The 18,543-nt window shown below is 48.3% G+C and overlaps 1 protein-coding gene across 16 annotated transcripts in view; it reads right to left on the minus strand.

Moving 5' to 3' along the window:
- uroc1 (urocanate hydratase 1) overlaps positions 1–18,543 on the minus strand; it is a 135,332-nt gene that overhangs the window by 68,394 nt on the left and 48,395 nt on the right. The window contains exon 20 of one of the 16 annotated variants that reach the window (XM_052017446.1): positions 17,157–18,375. The exons of the other annotated variants lie outside the window; for them this stretch is intronic. Within the exon in view, the coding sequence (XP_051873406.1) occupies positions 18,235–18,375 (141 nt within the window). The 3' untranslated portion in view covers positions 17,157–18,234. Of the gene's footprint in view, positions 1–17,156; positions 18,376–18,543 lie in introns of those variants that run through there. 16 annotated transcript variants of the gene reach the window in all.

Here is an 18,543-nt window from a genome sequence, read left to right on the forward strand (position 1 = left end):
ACAATAACAGTACAGAGTAAAGTGTCACAGCTACAGAGAAGGTGCAGTGCAATAAGATGCAAGGTCACAACAAGGTAGATCGTGAGGTCAGAGTCCATCTCATCGTATAAGGGAACCGTTGAATAGTCTTATCACTGTGGGGTAGAAGCTGTCCTTAAGTCTGGTGGTACGTGCCCTCAGGCTCCTGTATCTTCTACCTGATGGGAGAGGAGAGGAGAGAGAATGACCCAGGTGGGTGGGGTCTTTGATTATGCCGGCTGCTTCGCCAAGACAGCGAGAGGTAAAGACAGAGTCCAAGAAGGGGAGGCTGGTATCTGTAATGTGCTGCGCTGTCTCCACAGCTCTCCGCAGTTTCTTGTGGTCCAGGGGCAGATCAGTTGCCGTCCCAAGCCATGATGCATCCAGATAGGATGCTTTCTATGGTGCATCTGTAAAAGTTGGTGAGAGTCAAAGGGGACAAACCATATTTTTTTAGCCTCCTGAGGAAGTAGAGGCACTGGTGAGCTTTCTTGGCTGTGGCTTCTACATGATTTTACCAGGACAGGCTATTGGTGATGTTCACTCCCAGGGACTTGAAGCTCTCAACCCTCTCGACCTCAGCACCATTGAAGTAGACAGGTTCAGGTACACCGCCCCCTTTCCTGAAGTTAATGACCAGCTCTTTCGATAAGATTTCTCTATTAGTCACATGTACATCAAAACACACAGTGAAATGCATCTTTTGCGTAGAGTATTCTGGGGGCAGCCCGCAAGTGTCGCCACGCTTCCGGCACCAACATAGCATGCCCGGCACTTTCTAACCTGTACGTCTTTGGAATGTGGGAGGAAACCAGAGCACCCGAAGGAAACCCACGTAGACACGGGGAGAACATACAAACTCCTCACAGACAGCGGCGGGAATTGAACCCAGGTCACTGGCGCTGTAGTAGCGTTACACTACCGTGCCTGCTGACATTGACATTCAGCAATGTTTTGTTGACATTGAGGGAAAGGTTGTTGTCATGACACCATTCCACTAAGCTCTCTATCTCCTTCCTGTACCCCGACTCATCGCTGTTTGAGATACGGCCTACAACGGTGGTATCATCTGCAAACTTGTAGATGGAGTTAGAGCAGAATCTGGCCACACAGTCATGAGTGTATAGGGAGTAGAGTAGAGGGCTGAGGACACAGCCTTGTGGGGCACCAGTGTTGAGAATAATCGTGCTGGAGATATTGCTGCCTATCCTCACTGACTGCAGTCTGTTTGTTAGAAAGTCAAGGATCCAGTTACAGAGGGAGGTGTTGAGTCCCACATCTAGGAGTTTGGTGACAAGCTTACTTGGGCTTATTGTATTGAAGGCAGAGCTGTAGTCAATAAACAATAGTCTAACGTAGCCTGAAAGCATGTACCACCTGGCTCAAGGACAGCTTCTATCCCGCTGTTATAATGTTGAACAGTCCCTGGTACAATAAGATGGACTCGACCTCACAATCTACCTCATTATGGCTTTGCACCTTATTGTCTGCCTTTCTCTGCAACTGTAACGCTTTATTCTGCATTCTGTTGTTGTTTTTACCTTGTACTACCTTGACGTACTGTTATAATGAAATAATCTTTATGGATGGCATGCAAAAGTTTTTCACTGTACCTTGGTACATCTGCCAATTTACCATTAAACCCCTCAAGAGCAAGATGACCATTCAACCTCTTCACCTACAATCATAAAAATCAGGCTCTGACCCACCCTACACAACTTCCACAAAGAGCTGTTGATGACCCCAGCCTCCAAACACAGAATCATCGTCAGATATTCAGCAGGAGATACAAGCAGTAGGCCATTCGGACCATCTCTCTGCTGCACCATTCATCAACAGAGCTAATCTTCTATCTCAAGGCCATCTTCCTGCACTCACATGTTCTGTGGTTCCCTTAACACATAGAAATCTATCCATCGCCGTCTTGAATATGGAGACACAAGAGACTGCAGATGCTGGAATCTGCAGCAACACATGGAAAGCTGGAACTCAGCAGGTCAGGCAGCATCTGTAGAGGGAAGTGGACAGTCGATAATTTCAGGTGGAGACCTTTCACCTAGACCAAGGTTCACTGATCCCGACTGTTGAGGGAGATTTCTAAAAAGCATCCTTCTACCACTACCCTCTGCCTCCTATCACCAAGCTACTTCTGGGTCCAATTAGGCAGTTCATCCAGGAACCCTTCACCAGTCCAGATGAAGGGTCTCAACCCAAAACATTGACTGTCTACTTCCCTCCATAGATGCTGCCTGACCTGCCAAGTTCCTCCAGTGTTCTGTGTGTTGCAACGATCTTGAATAGACCCAGTGACTCGAGTCTCTACAGCCCCCTTGACAGAGAATTCCAAAGATTCTCTGCAATACCTGGGATCAATCCAATGAATCTTTATTGCACTGTTTGGCAGGGACAACTCACTGGTGCACAATATTCCAAATGCAGTCTCACCAGAGCTCAATGTATTCAAGGAAACCTGGACATCACCATGTCTTCCTCTCACATTAAATCAGATTATGGCCAAACTAACCACTGCCACAGGCCCTCCCCACTTCCTCTGACCTATTTACACCCAAGTATTCATTGATCTATCTTGAATATATACCAATGAGATGATTTAATCCCATTGCCCACAGGCCCAAGGTTTTCAGCATTGTTTAACCCCTGTTGTGCCATCATTGTTCTATAAATGAACCCTGGTGTACAGCAGAGAAGCAGGTCATTCAAACTTCAGCTCCCTGCTATGATTTCAGGGCATTTTAACCTAAACTGCAGAGAACACAGTCCCGGTGTCCTCACTCTGCTGATTCAGCAAACCCACAGTCCCTGCAACCAGCCTGGCGAATCACCACTGCACTCCCTCCATAATAAATATTCTCAATTGGGTTTATCCAGGTGCAATCCAACTCACATAAACATTTAACAGAGATCCACCACTCTCAGTTTTGAAAGCTCCTGATGATCAGTAGGTTCCGGGTGAAAGTTCCCCCCAAATCTCAGCTTTACTCCCAAGTCAATGGGCAGCTCAATTCTGACTAAACCTTTCTAAACACCCACAGAATCAAGAGCTCCTCTCCATTCCCACTACAAATCCTTTAGCCATTTTAACCCCCTTAGTAAACCAACACCTCCCTTAATGGTCTGCCCAGGGAACACACGTCTGTGCAATATCCTCTCAAACTGTAACCCTTTCAGTCCCAGGATGGTCCTGCTCACTGTGTTGTTCCAGTGGCCAGTGTCTGGGTCCCAGAACACAACACAGTCAGGGAGGGGTTTCTAACCACAACACCAATCCCAACCTTTCAGCTTCCAGTCCACTGCAGATTAAAGCTAGTACTCTATTGCCTGTCCACTCTCCATTGCCATCACCCCCACTGTGATCCCTCCAGGACCCAGGGAGGCAAAGCTCTGACCCAGCAGGGGTTAACTGTACACAGGTGCCACTCTAATTAGCAACTAAGAGTTAATTGTGGCCATCAATGGGAAAACCTGGACTGGATTCTAACATCAGCAGATGAAGAGCACAGTGGAGAACTAATGGAATCAAAATGATTGTTGTCACTAAAGGTTTCAGGGTTCCTAACACAAGGAAACCAGGAAAATTTCAACTGGATCCAGGGCTCAGGATCTGGTCATTATCGCAATTCTATTGTGGGAACCTTGCAGCACACTAGTTCACCCTCACCATTCCTACACCTCATGAACGCATGTCATTGGGAAGTTCCTCTGTTACTACCACTGACAGAGACAGTACTGCATCCCTTCTGCACTGCACCAGGGGCGAGTGTTTCCAGCCTGTCTCCAGAGTCGATCGTCACATTTACCACGGTGACTGGTTGCATCACTGCCTGGTATGGAGGCCCCAATGCACAGATCACAAGAGGCTGCAGAGGGTTGTAGACTCAGCCAGCTCCATCACGGGCACAACCCTCCCCACCATCGAGGACATCTTCAAGAGGTGGTGCCTCAAGAAGGCAGCATCTATCACTGAGGACCCTCACCACCTGGGACATGCCCTCTTCTCATTACTGCCATCAGGGAGGAGGTACAGGAGCCTAAAGATCCACGCTCAATGATTCAGGAACAGCTTCTTCCCCTCCACCATCAGATTTCTGAACCAGATGTCTCATTATTCCTTTTTTTTGCACTATTTATTTATTTTGTAATTTATAGTAATTTTATGCCTTTGCACTGCACCCACAAAACAACACAGTTCACGTCATATAATAAACCTGATCCTGGTTCTGAGGTGGCTGCAAGAACAAAGGGAGTATCTTTGATAGGGAGAGATCAAATGGGTTAATGGAGCAGTTAGAGCAGCAGTTAGCATCAGGTTAAGCTTCTTTGTCTGTGTAACGTGTCGTTAACGGTTCTGTGACATGGTCAGCAGGCCAGACAAACAAAACAGAGGCAGAATGATGGCAGGCAGAAATAACTGGTTCTGATTCAGACCGACAGAAAGACTGAGTTATAGAGGTGGAAAATTCAACATGAATCAGAAGGCCAGGGGGAAGATAGACTCAGAGTTATACAGCAGGAAACAGGTCCCACCTGTCCAGGTCGACCAGGTTGTCTACCTGAGCTCATTCCAGTTGCTGACTTTGGCCCATAGACCGCCAAACCTTTCCTATCCATGGTATCGGTATTCGTTTATTATTGTCACTTGTACTGAGGTACAGTGAAAAACTTGTCTTGCATACCGATTGTACAGGTCAATTCATTACACAGTACAGTTACATTGAGTCAGTACAGAGTGCATTGATGTAGTACAGGTAAAAGCAATAACAGTACAGAGTAAAGTGTCACAGCTACAGAGAAGGTGCAGTGCAATAAGGTGCAAGGTCACAACAAGGTAGATCGTGAAGTCAGAGTCCATCTCATTGTATAAGGGAACCATTCAATAGTCTTATCACAGTGGGGTAGAAGCTGTCCTTAAGTCTGGTGGTACGTGCCCTCAGGGCATGGGGTATCTTCTACCCGATGGAAGAGGGGAGAAGAGAGAATGACCCGGGTGGGTGGGGTCTTTGATTATGCCGGCTGCTTCACCAAGGCAGCGAGAGGTAAAGACAGTCCAAGGAGGGGAGGCTGGTGTCCGTGATGCGCTGGGCTGTGTCCACAACTCTCTGCAGTTTCTTGCGGTCCTGGGCAGAGCAGTTGCCGTACCAAGCCGTGATACATCCAGATAGGATGCTTTCTATGGTGCATCAGTAAAAGTTGGTGAGAGCCAAAGGGGACAAACCAAATTTCTTTAGCCTCCTGAGGAAGTAGAGGCGCTGTTGAGCTTTCTTGGTCGTGGCATCTAAGTGATTTGTCCAGGACAGGCTGTTGGTGATGTTCACTCCCAGGAACTTGAAGCTCTCAACCCTCTCGACCTCAGCACCATTGATGTAGACAGGTGCATGTACACCGCCCCCTTTCCTGAAGTCAATGACCAGCTCTTTTGTTTTGTTGACATTGAGGGAAAGGTTGTTGTCATGACACCATTCCACTAAGCTCTCTATCTCCTTCCTGTACCCCGACTCATCACTGTTTGAGATACAGCCTACAATGGTGGTATCATCTGTAAACTTGTAGATGGAGTTAGAGCAGAATCTGGCCACACAGTCGTGAGTGTATAGGGAGTAGAGGGCTGAGGACGCAGCCTTGTGGGGCACCAGTGTTGAGAATAATCGTGCCAGAGGTATTGCTGCTTATCCTCACTGATTGCGGTCTGTTTGTTAGAAAGTCAAGGATCCAGTTACAGAGGGAGGTGTTGAGTCCCAGGTCTTGGAGTTTGGTGACAAGCTTACTTGGGATTATTGTATTGAAGGCAGAGCTGTAGTCAATAAACAATAGTCTAACGTAGGTGTCTCTTGTCTTTTAAACACTGTAATTGTACCCACCTCTGCCACTTCCTGGAAGTTCGTTCCATATACCCACCACCCTCCGAAAAACTTGTCTTTAAATCTACCTCTCTCACCTTAAACCCATGCCCTCTAGCTTTGGACTCCTTTACTCTGGGAAAAAGATAAGAAATTTATTTATTAGTCACACATACATTAAGACACACAGCGAAATGCACCTTTTTGTGTTGGGGCAGCCCGCAAGTGTTGCCACTCTTCCAGCGCCAACATAGCATGCCCACAACTTCCTTTCTGTATCATTTACCTTATCTATTCCCCTCGTGATTTTATAGACCTCTATAAAGTCATCCCTCAGCTTCCTACACTCCACACTCTCCTTATAACTCCAGCCCTCCAGTCCCAGCAACATCCTCATGAACCTTTTCTGCCCCCTCTCCAGCTTAATCACATCCTTCCCATAGCTGGGCGACCAGAACTACGCACAATTCTCCAGGTTTTGATATTTTTGATGATTTTTTGTGATATTTATAGATGACTTAGATGAGGGGGTGGAGGGCTGGGTTAGTAAGTTTGCGGACGACACTAAGATCGGCGGTGTTGTGGATAGTGTGGAGGGCTGTCGGAGCTTGCAGAGGGATATTGATAGGATGCAGAGCTGGGCTGACAAGTGGCAGATGGAGTTCAATCCGGAGAAGTGCGAGGTGGTACACTTTGGCAGGACAAACTCCAGGGCAGAGTACAGGGTAAATGGCAAGGTACTTGGCAGTGTGGAGGAGCAGAGGGATCTGGGGGTTCATATTCACAGTTCATTGAAAGTTGCCTCACAGGTGGAAAGAGCAGTTAAGAAGGCCAATGGGATGTTGGCTTTCATAAGTCGCGGGATTGAGTTTAAGAGCCGCGAGGTGATGATGCAGCTTTACAAAACTCTAGTTAGGCCACACTTAGAGTACTGTGTTCAGTTCTGGTCGCGTCATTATAGGAAGGATGTGGAGGCATTGGAGAGGATGCAGAGGAGATTTACCAGGATGCTGCCTGGATTGGAGAGTATTGAATATGAGGAGAGGCTTAAGGTGCTAGGGCTTTATTCACTGGAAAGGAGGAGGATGAGAGGAGACATGATAGAGGTATATAAAATATTGAGAGGAATAGATAGAGTAGACAGTCAGCGCCTCCTTCCCAGGGCACCAATGCTCAAGACGAGAGGTCATGGCTTTAAGGTTATGGGTGGGAGGTTCAGGGGAGATGTCAGAGGGAGGTTTTTCACCCAGAGAGTGGTTGGTGCATGGAATGCACTGCCTGGGGTGGTGGTGGAAGCAGATACATTGAACAGGTTCAAGAGCTTGTTGGATAGGCACATGGAGGAACGTGAGATAGAGGGATATGCGGGAGGAAGGGGTTAGGTAGTGTGAGGGTGGTCTGATGGACGGCACGACACGGTGGGCCGAAGGGCCTGTTTTGTGCTGTATGGTTCTATGGTTTCACCAATGTCTTGTACAGCTGTAACATGACGTCCCAGCTCTTGTACTCAGTGCCTTGACTGATCAAAGCCAGCGTGCCAAACACCTTCGTCACCACCCTGTCTACCCATGTCACCACTTTCAGGAACTATGTACCTGTAGCCCTAGATCTGTCTGTCCTACAACACTCCCCAGGGTCCTGTCCTCATTATTCCCCTTGATCACCTCATTAAAAAACTCAATCAAATTCATGAGACCCGATTTCCCACACACAAACGCATGCTGACTGTCCCTAACTAGAGCTTGCCTTTTCCAATGCAGGTAGATTCTGTCCCTCAGAATCCCCTCCGGTAATTTTACCACCACTGGTGTTAGGGTCACCAGTCTGTAGTTCCCTGGCCTGTCCATGCTGCCCTCCTTAAATAAAGACACAACATCAGCCACCCTCCGGTCTTCCGAGACGTCACTCATTGCTAAGGGTCCCTACAATTTCTTCCCTGGCTTCCCACTTGTCCTAGAATGCACCTTAGGATGAGGTGTTGTTCCTTGTTGGGCCTCATTGTAACACCGGTCACCCAGTCTGTGTGTTTCTCCAGTGTAGAGGAGAGCACAGTGTGAACACCCAATGCAGGACACTGGGTTGGAGGAAGTGAGTCACTGCTTCACCTGGAAGGAGTGTTTGGGTTCCTGGGTGGTGGGAAGGGACGAGGTGAGAGGGCAGGTGTGGCATCGCCTGTGGTTGCTGGGGAAAGCGCCGTCCAATGCAGAGTGGTAAGCTGGAGATGGAAGATTGGACCCGGATCTCACAAAGAGAGCGACCCCTTTGAAAAGCTGTGGGGGGGGGGGGGGGTGGAGGGGAGGGTGTTTCCAGCATTGTCTACTTTGGTTCCCGACTTCAACTTCTCCAGCCAGGATAGGATTTGAACACTCAGAGCTGGCAAGTAAATTACTGACTGTCCTGCCACGTTTTAGTTCCTTTTGGATTAAGAGAAGATCTTTATCAGTCGCACGTACATCGAAACACACGGTGAAATGCATCGTCTGCGTAGAGTGTGCTGGGGGCAGCCCGCAAGTGTCGCCACGCTTCCAGCGCCAACATGGCACGCCCACAACTTCCTAACCCGTACGTCTTTGGAATGTGGTACGAAACCGGAGCACCCGGAGGAAACCCACGCAGACACGGGGAGAACATACAAACTCCTTACAGACAGCGGCGGGAATTGAACCCGTGTTGCCGGTGCTGTAAAGCGCTACACTAACCGTTACACTGCCGTGCTGGCCTTGGGGGAAAACGATATCAGTTTCCTCCCATAGGTCTGTTGGAACAGGGGCTTTGATTTTCTTATTATTCATTCACCAGCATTTATTGTCCATCCCTGACAGCCCCTGCTGGTTGTGAGTTGCCCCAGTGCAGGGTTTGAACCTGAAACGCTCACACTTTCGGTTGAGTTCCTCCTGCACATTGTTTGTTGCGCCTTCTTGAGGTCCTTCTGGTGAGAGGAGCTTCCACGGCACTGGTGGGGAGGGAGCTCCAGGGTTTAGACCCAGTGACGGTGAAGGAACAGTGACATATTTCCAAATAAGGATGGTCCATAACTTGGAGAGGGGGGTCACGACCCGAGGCGTCGACTGTCTATTTCCCTCCACAGATGCTGCCTGACCAGCTGAGTTCCTCCAGCAGCTCGTATGTTGTATCTTCCAGACTTGATATCAAATTTTTCCAACTTTTTGTGACTCACCTTCTCTGCATCATAGCTGGCATGTTGGAAATGGCCAGTTATCTCTGAATACTTGCTGTTTACTTCCCTCCATTAGCACAGCCTCACCTACCGGGTATGTCTGACAGCCTTGCTATTTGCAACACATTAACTGTCCCACTTACCGAATAGTCCCGAAGAACCTAAAGAACTTTACTCCCCAGCTACCTTAGCCTCACCCTTTCTCCCGTCCATCCCTCTCCCACCTTCTCCACAACTTTGGATGCATCACGGCTTGGTACGGCAACTGCTCTGCCTGTGACCACAAGAAACTGTAGAGAGTTGTGGACACAGCTCAGCACATCATGGAAACCAGCCTCCCCTCCATAGACTCTGTCTACACCTCTCGCTGCCTCGGTAAAGCAGCCAACATAATCAAAGACCCCACCCACCCCGGACATTCTCTCTTCTCCCCCCTCCCATTGGGCAGAAGATACAAAATCCTGAAAGCACGTACCACCAGGCTCAAGGACAGCTTCTATCCCGCTGTTATAAGACTATTGAACTGTTCCCTAATATGATAAGACTCTTGACCTCACAATCCAACTTGTTATGGCCTTATTGTCTGCCTGCTCTGCACTTTCTCTGTAGCTGTTACACTTTATTCTGCATTCTGTATTGTTTTACCTTGTGCTACCTCAATGTACTGATGTAATGACTTGATCTGCATGGACGGCATGCAAAGCAAAGTTTTTCACTGTACCTCGGTACAATTGACAATAATAAACCAATTCCAATTCCAAACCTGCAGGAGGTGGTGTACCCCTGCCCCCGCTGGGAGGGGTGGTGGGTTTGGGAGGTGCTGTCAGAGTAGCCTGTCTGAGTAACTGCAGTGCGTTGTGTAGACGGTGCACACTGCGGCCCCTGTGCGCTGGTGGTGGAGGGAGGGGGTGTTTAGGGGGCTGGGTGGGGTGCTGAATGAGCGGCTGCTCTGTCCTGGGTGGTGTTAAGTTTCTCGAGAGTGGAGAGTGTGTAGGTGTAGGTGACTTGTGTAGGTGTGATGTTTCACTAATCTGTGCAGTTGTGGAAGGGACACAGTAAAACCTCGATAACTTGGCATGCTCAGGGCTTTGGTGATGTCGGGCGGGAATATTTTCTGGAGTATTGGATATCAATTCTATTTATAACCCAACATGCTGTAAGTTTATTTATTTGATGACGAGGGATGGGATCGTGGGAACTGGGGCCCTGGCAAATGGGGAGAGAATGAGGATAAAATCACCTGGTGATCAGATGCCAAACCGTCGGGATTTTCTGAGTGATGGGTGTACTTGAGGAAGAACTGGTTACCCAGTTAAAAACTTGTGATATCCTACAGCTAGCCCATGAAGGATGTGATATTCACGGGATAAATCCAAATACAAACAAATGGAACAGCCAGGGACAAATAGATTGTTTCGCAGAACGCCTGCGCTCCGTCCGTAACCGCGATCTGCGTCTCCCCGTCGCCGGTCACTTCAACTCCCCCTCCCACACTGTCACTGATACGTCAGTCCTCGGCCTCCTCCACCACCAGGAGAATTCCAAGCGCAAACTGGAGGAACAGCTCCTCATTTTCTGTCTTGGAACCTTGCAGCCTGACGGCACGAACATTGAATTCTCCCACTTTAGGTAATTCCCACCCACACCCCCCTTCCCCACAACACCCTCCCCCCCTCACCAGGCCTCTTCTCTTCTTCCCTTTCCTAGCCTCTATCTCTTTTTCCTCTCTCCTTACCTGTGACCCATCCCCCGGTGGATCTGCTCTCCCCTCCTCCCCCGCACCTCCCGATCACTATCTCTTACCTGCATCTACCTATCACCACCCTGTGCCCACCTCACCTCCCCCCTTTTGTCCACCTATCACTGCTCTGCTTTTCCCTCCTATATATTGGGCTTCCCCTTTTCCTATCTTCAGTCCTGAAGAAGGGTCCTGACCCGAAACGTTGACCGCCTGCTTTTCTCCACGGGTGCTGCCTGGCCTGCTGAGTTCCTCCAGCATCAGAGTGTTTGCCATCTAGATTCCAGCATCTGCAGTCCTTTGTTTCTCTAGTGGAACCATCCATGATTAACTTGTTAACACCAACACCTTTCGCAGCAGGACTGGGTCTGCTCTCTCATCCCATCCCCTGGGGAAAATTGGTCTGTGTACTACACACTTAAACATTTGATTCACCAAGGTCATAGAGCACTACGGCACAGAAACAGGCCCTTTGACCCACCTAGTCCATGCTGACCTGATCTACTGCCTAATCCCATCTCCCTGCACCCAGACCATATCCCTCCAAACCCCTCCCATCCATGCACCTATCCAAACTTCTCTTAAATGTTACAATTGAACCCGCATCCACCACTTCCGCTGGCAGCTCGCTCCACACTCGCACCACCCTCTGAGTGAAGAAGTTCCCCCTCAGATCTCAGATTGGCCTTCCTCCAGATCATAATCTTAACCCAAGGACCAGTCCTGTCCTTTTCCATAATTATCTTGAAACTAATGGAATTATGATCACTAGATCCAAAGTGTTCCCCTACACTCACTTCTGTCACCTGCCCTGTCTCATTCCCTAAGGGGGAGATCCAGTATCACATTCTCTCTAGTTGGGACCTCTACATACTGATCAAGGAAACTTTAGAACCATAGAACCATAGACAACTACAGCACAGAAAACAGGCCATTTGGCCCTTCTAGTCTGTGCCGAAACATTATTCCGCTAGTCCCATTTACCTGCCCCCAGTCCATACCCCTCCAGACCTCTCTCGTCCATGTATCTATCCAACTTACTCTTAAAAGTTAAGAGCGAGCCCACATTTACCACATCAGATGGCAGCCCGTTCCACATTCCCACCACTCTTTGAGTGAAGAAGTTCCCTCTAATGTTCCCCCTAAACCTTTCCCCTTTCACCCTAAAGCCATGTCCTCTCGTACTTATCTCTCCTAATCTAGGTGGAAAGAGCCGACTTGCATCTACCCTGTCTATGCCCCTCATCATTTTATAAACCTCTATCAAATCTCCCCTCAATCTTCTCTGCTCCAAGGAATAAAGTGCTAACATGCTCAGTCTTTCCCTGTAACTCAACTCCTGAAGACCCGGCAACATTCTAGTAAATCTCCTCTGCACTCTTTCAATCTTACTGACATCCTTCCTGTAGTTTGGCGACCAGAACTGCACACAATATTCTAAATTTGGTCTCACCAATGACTTATACAACCTCACCAAAACATTCCAACTCCTATACTCAATGCTTTGATTTATGAATGCCAGGACGCCAAAAGCCTTTTTTACAACCCTGTCTACCTGTGACGCCACTTTCAGGGAATTCTGTATCTGAACTCCCAGATCCCTTTGTTCCTCCGCACTCCTCAGTGCCCGACCATTTACTGTGTATGTCCTACCTTGATTTGTCCTTCCAAAATGCAACACCTCACACTTGTCTGCATTAAATGCCATCTGCCATTTTCTGGACCATTTTTCCAATTGGTCCAGATCCCTCTGCAAGCTTTGAAAGCCTCCCTCGCTGTCCACTGCGCCTCCAATCTTAGTGTGATCCGCAAATTTACTAATCCAATTTATCACATTTATCTTCTAGATCATTGATATATACAACAAACAACAATGGCCCCAGCACAGATCCCTGAGGCACACTGCTAGTCACAGGCCTCCAGTCTGAGAAACAACCATCCACAACCACTCTCTGTCTTCTCCCACTCAGCCAAATTCCAATCCAGTTTACAACCTTTCCATGATACCCATTGACTGAACCTTCTGAACTAATCTCCCATGTGGGACCTTGTCAAGGGCCTTACTAAAGTCCATGTAGACAACATCCACAGCCTTACCTTCATCTACTTTCTTAGTGACCTCCACAAAAAACTCCACAAGATTCGTTAAACACGATCTACCACACACAAAGCCATGCTGACTATCCTTAATCAACCCTTGGCTGTCCAAATACTTATATGTCCTCTCTCTCAGAACACCTTCCAATAATTTACCCACTACTGATGTCAGGCTCACTGGCCTGTAATTACCTGGTTTACTCTTCAAGCCTTTCTTAAACAATGGAACAACATGAGCTACCCTCCAGTCCTCCGGCACCGCACCCGTGGCTAAGGACATTTGAAATATATCTGCCAGGGCCCCTGCAATTTCTACACTAGTCTCTCTCAAGGTCCGAGGAAATATCTTGTCAGGCCCTGGGGATTTATCTAGCTTTATTCGCTGTAAAGCATCAAGTACCTCCTCCTTTTTAATCTCTATATGTTCCATGACACTAGTGCTTGCTTCCCTTCCTTCCATATCCACGATGCCAGTTTCCTGAGTAAATACTGATGCAAAAAAACTGTTTAAGACCTCCCCCATCTCCTGAGGCCCCACACATAGACGACCACTCTGATCTTCTAGGGGACCAATTCTGTCTCTTACTATCCTTTTGCTCTTAATATACCTGTAGAAACCCTTTGGGTTTACCTTCACATTATCTGCCAAAGCAGCCTCATGTCTTCTTTTTGCCTTCCTGATTTCCTTTTTTAGTATTTTCTTACATTTCCTATGCTCTTCAAGTACCTCATCCGTTCCTAGTTGTCTATACCTGCTATACACCTCTCTCTTTTTCTTAACCAGCTCACCAATATCCCTTGAAAACCAAGGTTCCCTATGCTTGTTACCCTTGCCCTTAATCCTGACAGGGACATACAAACTCTGCACTCTCAAAATTTCGTCTTTGAAGGCTTTCCATTTACTGAGCACATCCTTGCCAGAAAATAACTTATCCCAATCTACCCTACCTAGATCCTTTCTCATTTCCACAAAATTGGCCTTTCTCCAATTTAGAACCTCCACTCGAGGACCAGACCTGTCCTTATCCATAATTATCTTGAAACTAATTGCATTATGGTCACTGGACCCAAAACGCTCACCTACACATACTTCTGTCACCTGACCTGCCTGGTTTTCTAATAGGAGATCAAGTATTGCATTCTCTCTCATTGGTATCTCTATATATTGATTTAGAAAACTTTCCTGAACACATTTGACAAATTCCAAGCCATCCAACCCTTTCACAGTGTGGGAGTCCCAGTCAATATGTGGAAAGTTAAAATCCCCGACTATTACAACTTTCTGTTTCTTACATCGGTCTGCTATCTCCCTACAGATTTGTTCCTCCAATTCTCTCTGACTATTGGGCGGTCTATAATACAACCCTATTAGTGTGGCCACACCTTTCCTGTTCCTCAGCTCCACCCATATGGCCTCTGTAGACGAGCCCTCTGGGTTGTCCTGTCTACGCACGGCTGTGATCTGTTCCCTGACCAGTAACGCCACTCCTCCCCCTTTCATCCCTCCCCCTCTATCACGTCTGAAACAACGGAAGCCCGGAACATTAAGCTGCCAGTCCTGCCCCTCCTTCAACCATGTCTTACTGATAGCAATAACATCGTAATCCCACGTGCCAATCCACGCCCTAAACTCATCCGCCTTACCTACAATACTCCTTGCATTGAAATAGATGCACCTGAGAACATTTCTATCATGTACAAACCTTTGATTTCTGTCCATACCTGCAGACCTCACACGATCATTTTCCTCCTCACTTTCTTCTCTAACACTCTGGTTCCCCTCCCCCTGCAAATCTAGTTTAAACCCACCTGGAGCAGCACTGGCAAACCTACCCGCAAGTATGTTAGTCCCCTTCCAGTTCAGGTGTAAACCGCCCCTTCGGAACAGATCCCACCTTCCCTGGAACAAAGCCCAATTATCCAGAAACCTGAAGCCCTCCCTCCTGCACCAACTCCTTAGCCACGTATTTAGCTGCATGATCCTCCTATTTCTAGCCTCACTAGCACGTGGCACTGGTAGCAATCCTGAGATTGCAACCTTGGAGGACCTGTCCTTCAACTTTGCACCTAATTCCCTAAACTCTCTTTGCAGGACCTCCTCCTCCTTCCTATCCACGTCATTGGTCCCAACATGGACCACGACATCTGCCTGCTCAACCTCCCTCCTGAGAATATCAAGAACTCGATCTGAGATATCATGGACCCTGGCACCAGGGAGGCAACAGACCATCCGGGATTCTCGATCTCTCCCACAGAATCTCCCATCTGCCCCCCTAACTATTGAATCCCCTATCACTACTGCTCTCCTCTTTACCCTCCCTCCTATCTGAGATGAGGGTCCCACCTCGGGTGCCAGAGACTCGACCACTACAACTTGTCCCTGGTAGGTCGTCCCCACCAGCAGTATCCAGAACGGTATACTTATAGTTGAATGGAACGGCCACAGGGGTGCTCTGCTCCTTCTGTCTAATCCCCTTCCCTTTCCTAACAGTCACCCAGCTACCTGCCTCCTGACTTTTAGGTGTAACTATCTCCCTGAAACTCCTATCTATGTCTGCCTCTACCTCCCGAATGATCCGAAGTTCATCCAGCTCCAGCTCCAGTTCCCCAGGAGCTGCAGCTGGATGCACCTTTTACAGGTGTAGTCATCAGGGACAAGCGTGCTGACCCTGACTTCCCACATACTGTATTCGGAGCACACAACTGCCCGAGCTGCTGCCTTTATTACCCAATCCGATTTTAATTAGCTTAAAGGAACTTACCAGCCTTACCTCTTAGGGTGCTAGCTCTTCCTCAGCCTCTGCTCGCCAAAGCCTCTTGAGCCAAAGCCTCAAGGCTCCCCTCCTACCCTGAGCCTCTCACACACTGGCCGCTGCTCTTATTACCCCTCCTGATATTCTACTTAAATATTTATCACAGATAACAGGTAACCTTTGCCTACCTACCAGCTACTCACCTGCCTCACCCCTTTTCACCGAAGCCCTTTGAGCCAAAGCCCAGAACACTCTGCTCCCACTCACTCCGCTGCCCGCTCCGACGCTGCCCGCTCTATAGGCGGTTGGCTTTTTAAACTGCCCGCGCCGCGCCTGTGCAGTCCAGCCCCCACTCGACCACTAAAAACTTTTAAAACACTTATAAAAAATAAAAAATACTAACCCTAGTAAATTCTAACCCTATTAAAAACTAAGCCTTATACTTCAAACTTAATAAAAAGAAAAACTTATCTGCTCCGAAGTGAAGCCCACGAAGCCTCCGTTTTTTTTCCTGAACACATTTGACAAACTCAATCCCAACCAGTTCTTTAACAGTATGGGAGTCCCATCAATATGTGGAAAGTTAAAATCACCTACTATCGCAACTTTATATTTCCTGCAACTGTCTGCTATCTCTCTACAAAGTTCCTCCTCTAAATCCCGCTGACCATCGGAAGGTCTATAATATAGTCCCATTAACATGGTCGTCCCTTTTTTATTCCTCAACTCCACCCAAATTGCCTGGGTAGTCGAGCCCTCCAGTACGTCCTCTCTGAGCACTGCTGTGACATTTTCCCTGCTGAGTAATGTCACCCCTCCCCCTTTAATACCTCCCCCTCTATCATGTCTGAAACAACGGAACCCCAGAACATTGAGCTGCCAGTCCTGCCCCTCCTGCGACCAGGTCTCACTCGTGGCTACGACATCATAATTCTACATGCTGATCCGCGCTCTTGAGTTCACCTGCCTCACCTACAATACTCCCTGCATTGAAATAGACCCATCTCAGGACATTCCTCCCACCAGGCTCATCAACCTGTCGATTTCTCTCTGCTTAGCATCTACTTTCCCCACAGCCCCTCCACCTGCTGCCCTGCCACTCTGGTTCCCACCCCCCTGCAACTCTAGTTTAAACCCCTCCGAGCAGCACCAGCAAACCTTCCCATGAGGATACTGGTCCCCCTCCAGTTCAGGAGCAAACCATCCTGTTTGTGCAGGTCCCACCTGCCCTGGAGGAGAGCCCAATGATCCAAAAATCTGAAGCCCTCCCGGCTGCACCATCTCCTTAGCCACAGAGGTGGCTGGCTAGCAGGTCCCCAGCTCACTGACGTGAACCAGTCTCATGTGGCTCCACACCCTGAAATAAAACTGAATTGTGGAGATTTAACATTATAAATACTGACACAGGATTTTATAACCAGTTATGATGAAGTGAAATATTCCCCAGAGCACGGCAGCCACACTACTCCTGATAATGCAGAGGGGAGGATCGAAGAATAGCTGCTCGCAGAAACAGGTGGTGTAACATCGTTGATTTTTATTTGCGGATTTTTGTGATCTTTTGACCTCAGGGAGTTAACATTCTTGTTAACAAACTTTCTCCTTCTTCTTCTCTTCAATTTATGTGACTTTATCTAAGAGAGGAGGAGATAGTAGGTGACTGAAGAACAACTTAACCTCTACCACATTCTCACCTCACTCTGACTTTTTGTCAGAGGATAGGATCGAATGGGATAGTGTTACCTGGGACAGAATCACCCGGGGGAAAGAACTGATGATGGGAGCATAAGAATTAGGAGATCTACAAGTGGTCCATTTGGCCCCTCAGGTCCACCCTGTCACTCAACAGGATCGTGGATGATGTTTGACCTTGAAGAACTTTCCCGCCTAACCACCATACCCCCAATTCCCCTTATCCCAGTGTCAAGTATTCACAGCTCTCTGAGGGAGAAAATTCCTAAGACTCACACCCTCTGGTTGAAGAAATTCCTCCTTATCTCGGTCCCAGATGGCGGACCCATTATCCTGAGACCACTTGCATCTAAACGTGCCTCATCAGAGGTTGGGTCGACTGGGCCTGTATCCTCTGGCGTCTAGAAGAATGAGGGGAGTCTCACTGAAAATTCTCCACAGCCTGGATGTGGGGAGGGTGTTTCCCATGGCTGAGGAGTGTATGACCAGGGTCACAGTTGATAGATAAGGGGTGGGTTGTTTAGGACTGAGATGAGGAGAAATTTCTTCACTCAGAGGATGGTGACCTGTTGGAATCCTCTCCCCCAGAAGCCTGTGGAGTCTCAGTCACTGAGTTCATTCAAAACAAGATTGATAGGATTCTGGGTATTGAGGGAATCGAGGGTAGGGATTGGGCAGGGAAATGGGACTGAGGTAGATCAGCCAATATCTCAATCAATGATGGGGCAAGTTCAAAGGGTCCCGTCCTGGCCCTAGTTATTAGGTCCTTATGATTGAAATTCATGACATTGATTGGTTGAAAATAATGAACCAACAAGGCCAGGCATTCTGTGGTGTGGGGTTTTGACAAGACTGGTTGAGATTGGTTTACGGAAGCCATCAGTTCGGGAGTGGACGCGCTGTCTACCTCCGCAGGGCTCTGTCCAGCATGGCCTCATCCTCCACCCTGTGAGGGAGGGTGACGCTCAGCCCACTGTTCTCCCTCATGGTCCTGCAGATCGTCTGGTAGGCCCCGGCACTGCCCGACCAGCAGCGACGAGCCACCTGCAGCAACAACAAAAAGAACTTGCATTGTGGCAGCTCCGCCAACAAGCCCCCACTGAAGACCCAGTGAAGGGCAACGAGCGCTGCCCAGTGACAGCGAACACACAACGGTACAGCACAGGAACAGGCCCTTCGTCCCACCATGTCTGTGCCAACCATGATGCCAAT

The sequence above is a fragment of the Pristis pectinata genome, chromosome 6, assembly GCF_009764475.1.
Source record: "Pristis pectinata isolate sPriPec2 chromosome 6, sPriPec2.1.pri, whole genome shotgun sequence".
Lineage (NCBI taxonomy): Eukaryota > Metazoa > Chordata > Chondrichthyes > Rhinopristiformes > Pristidae > Pristis > Pristis pectinata.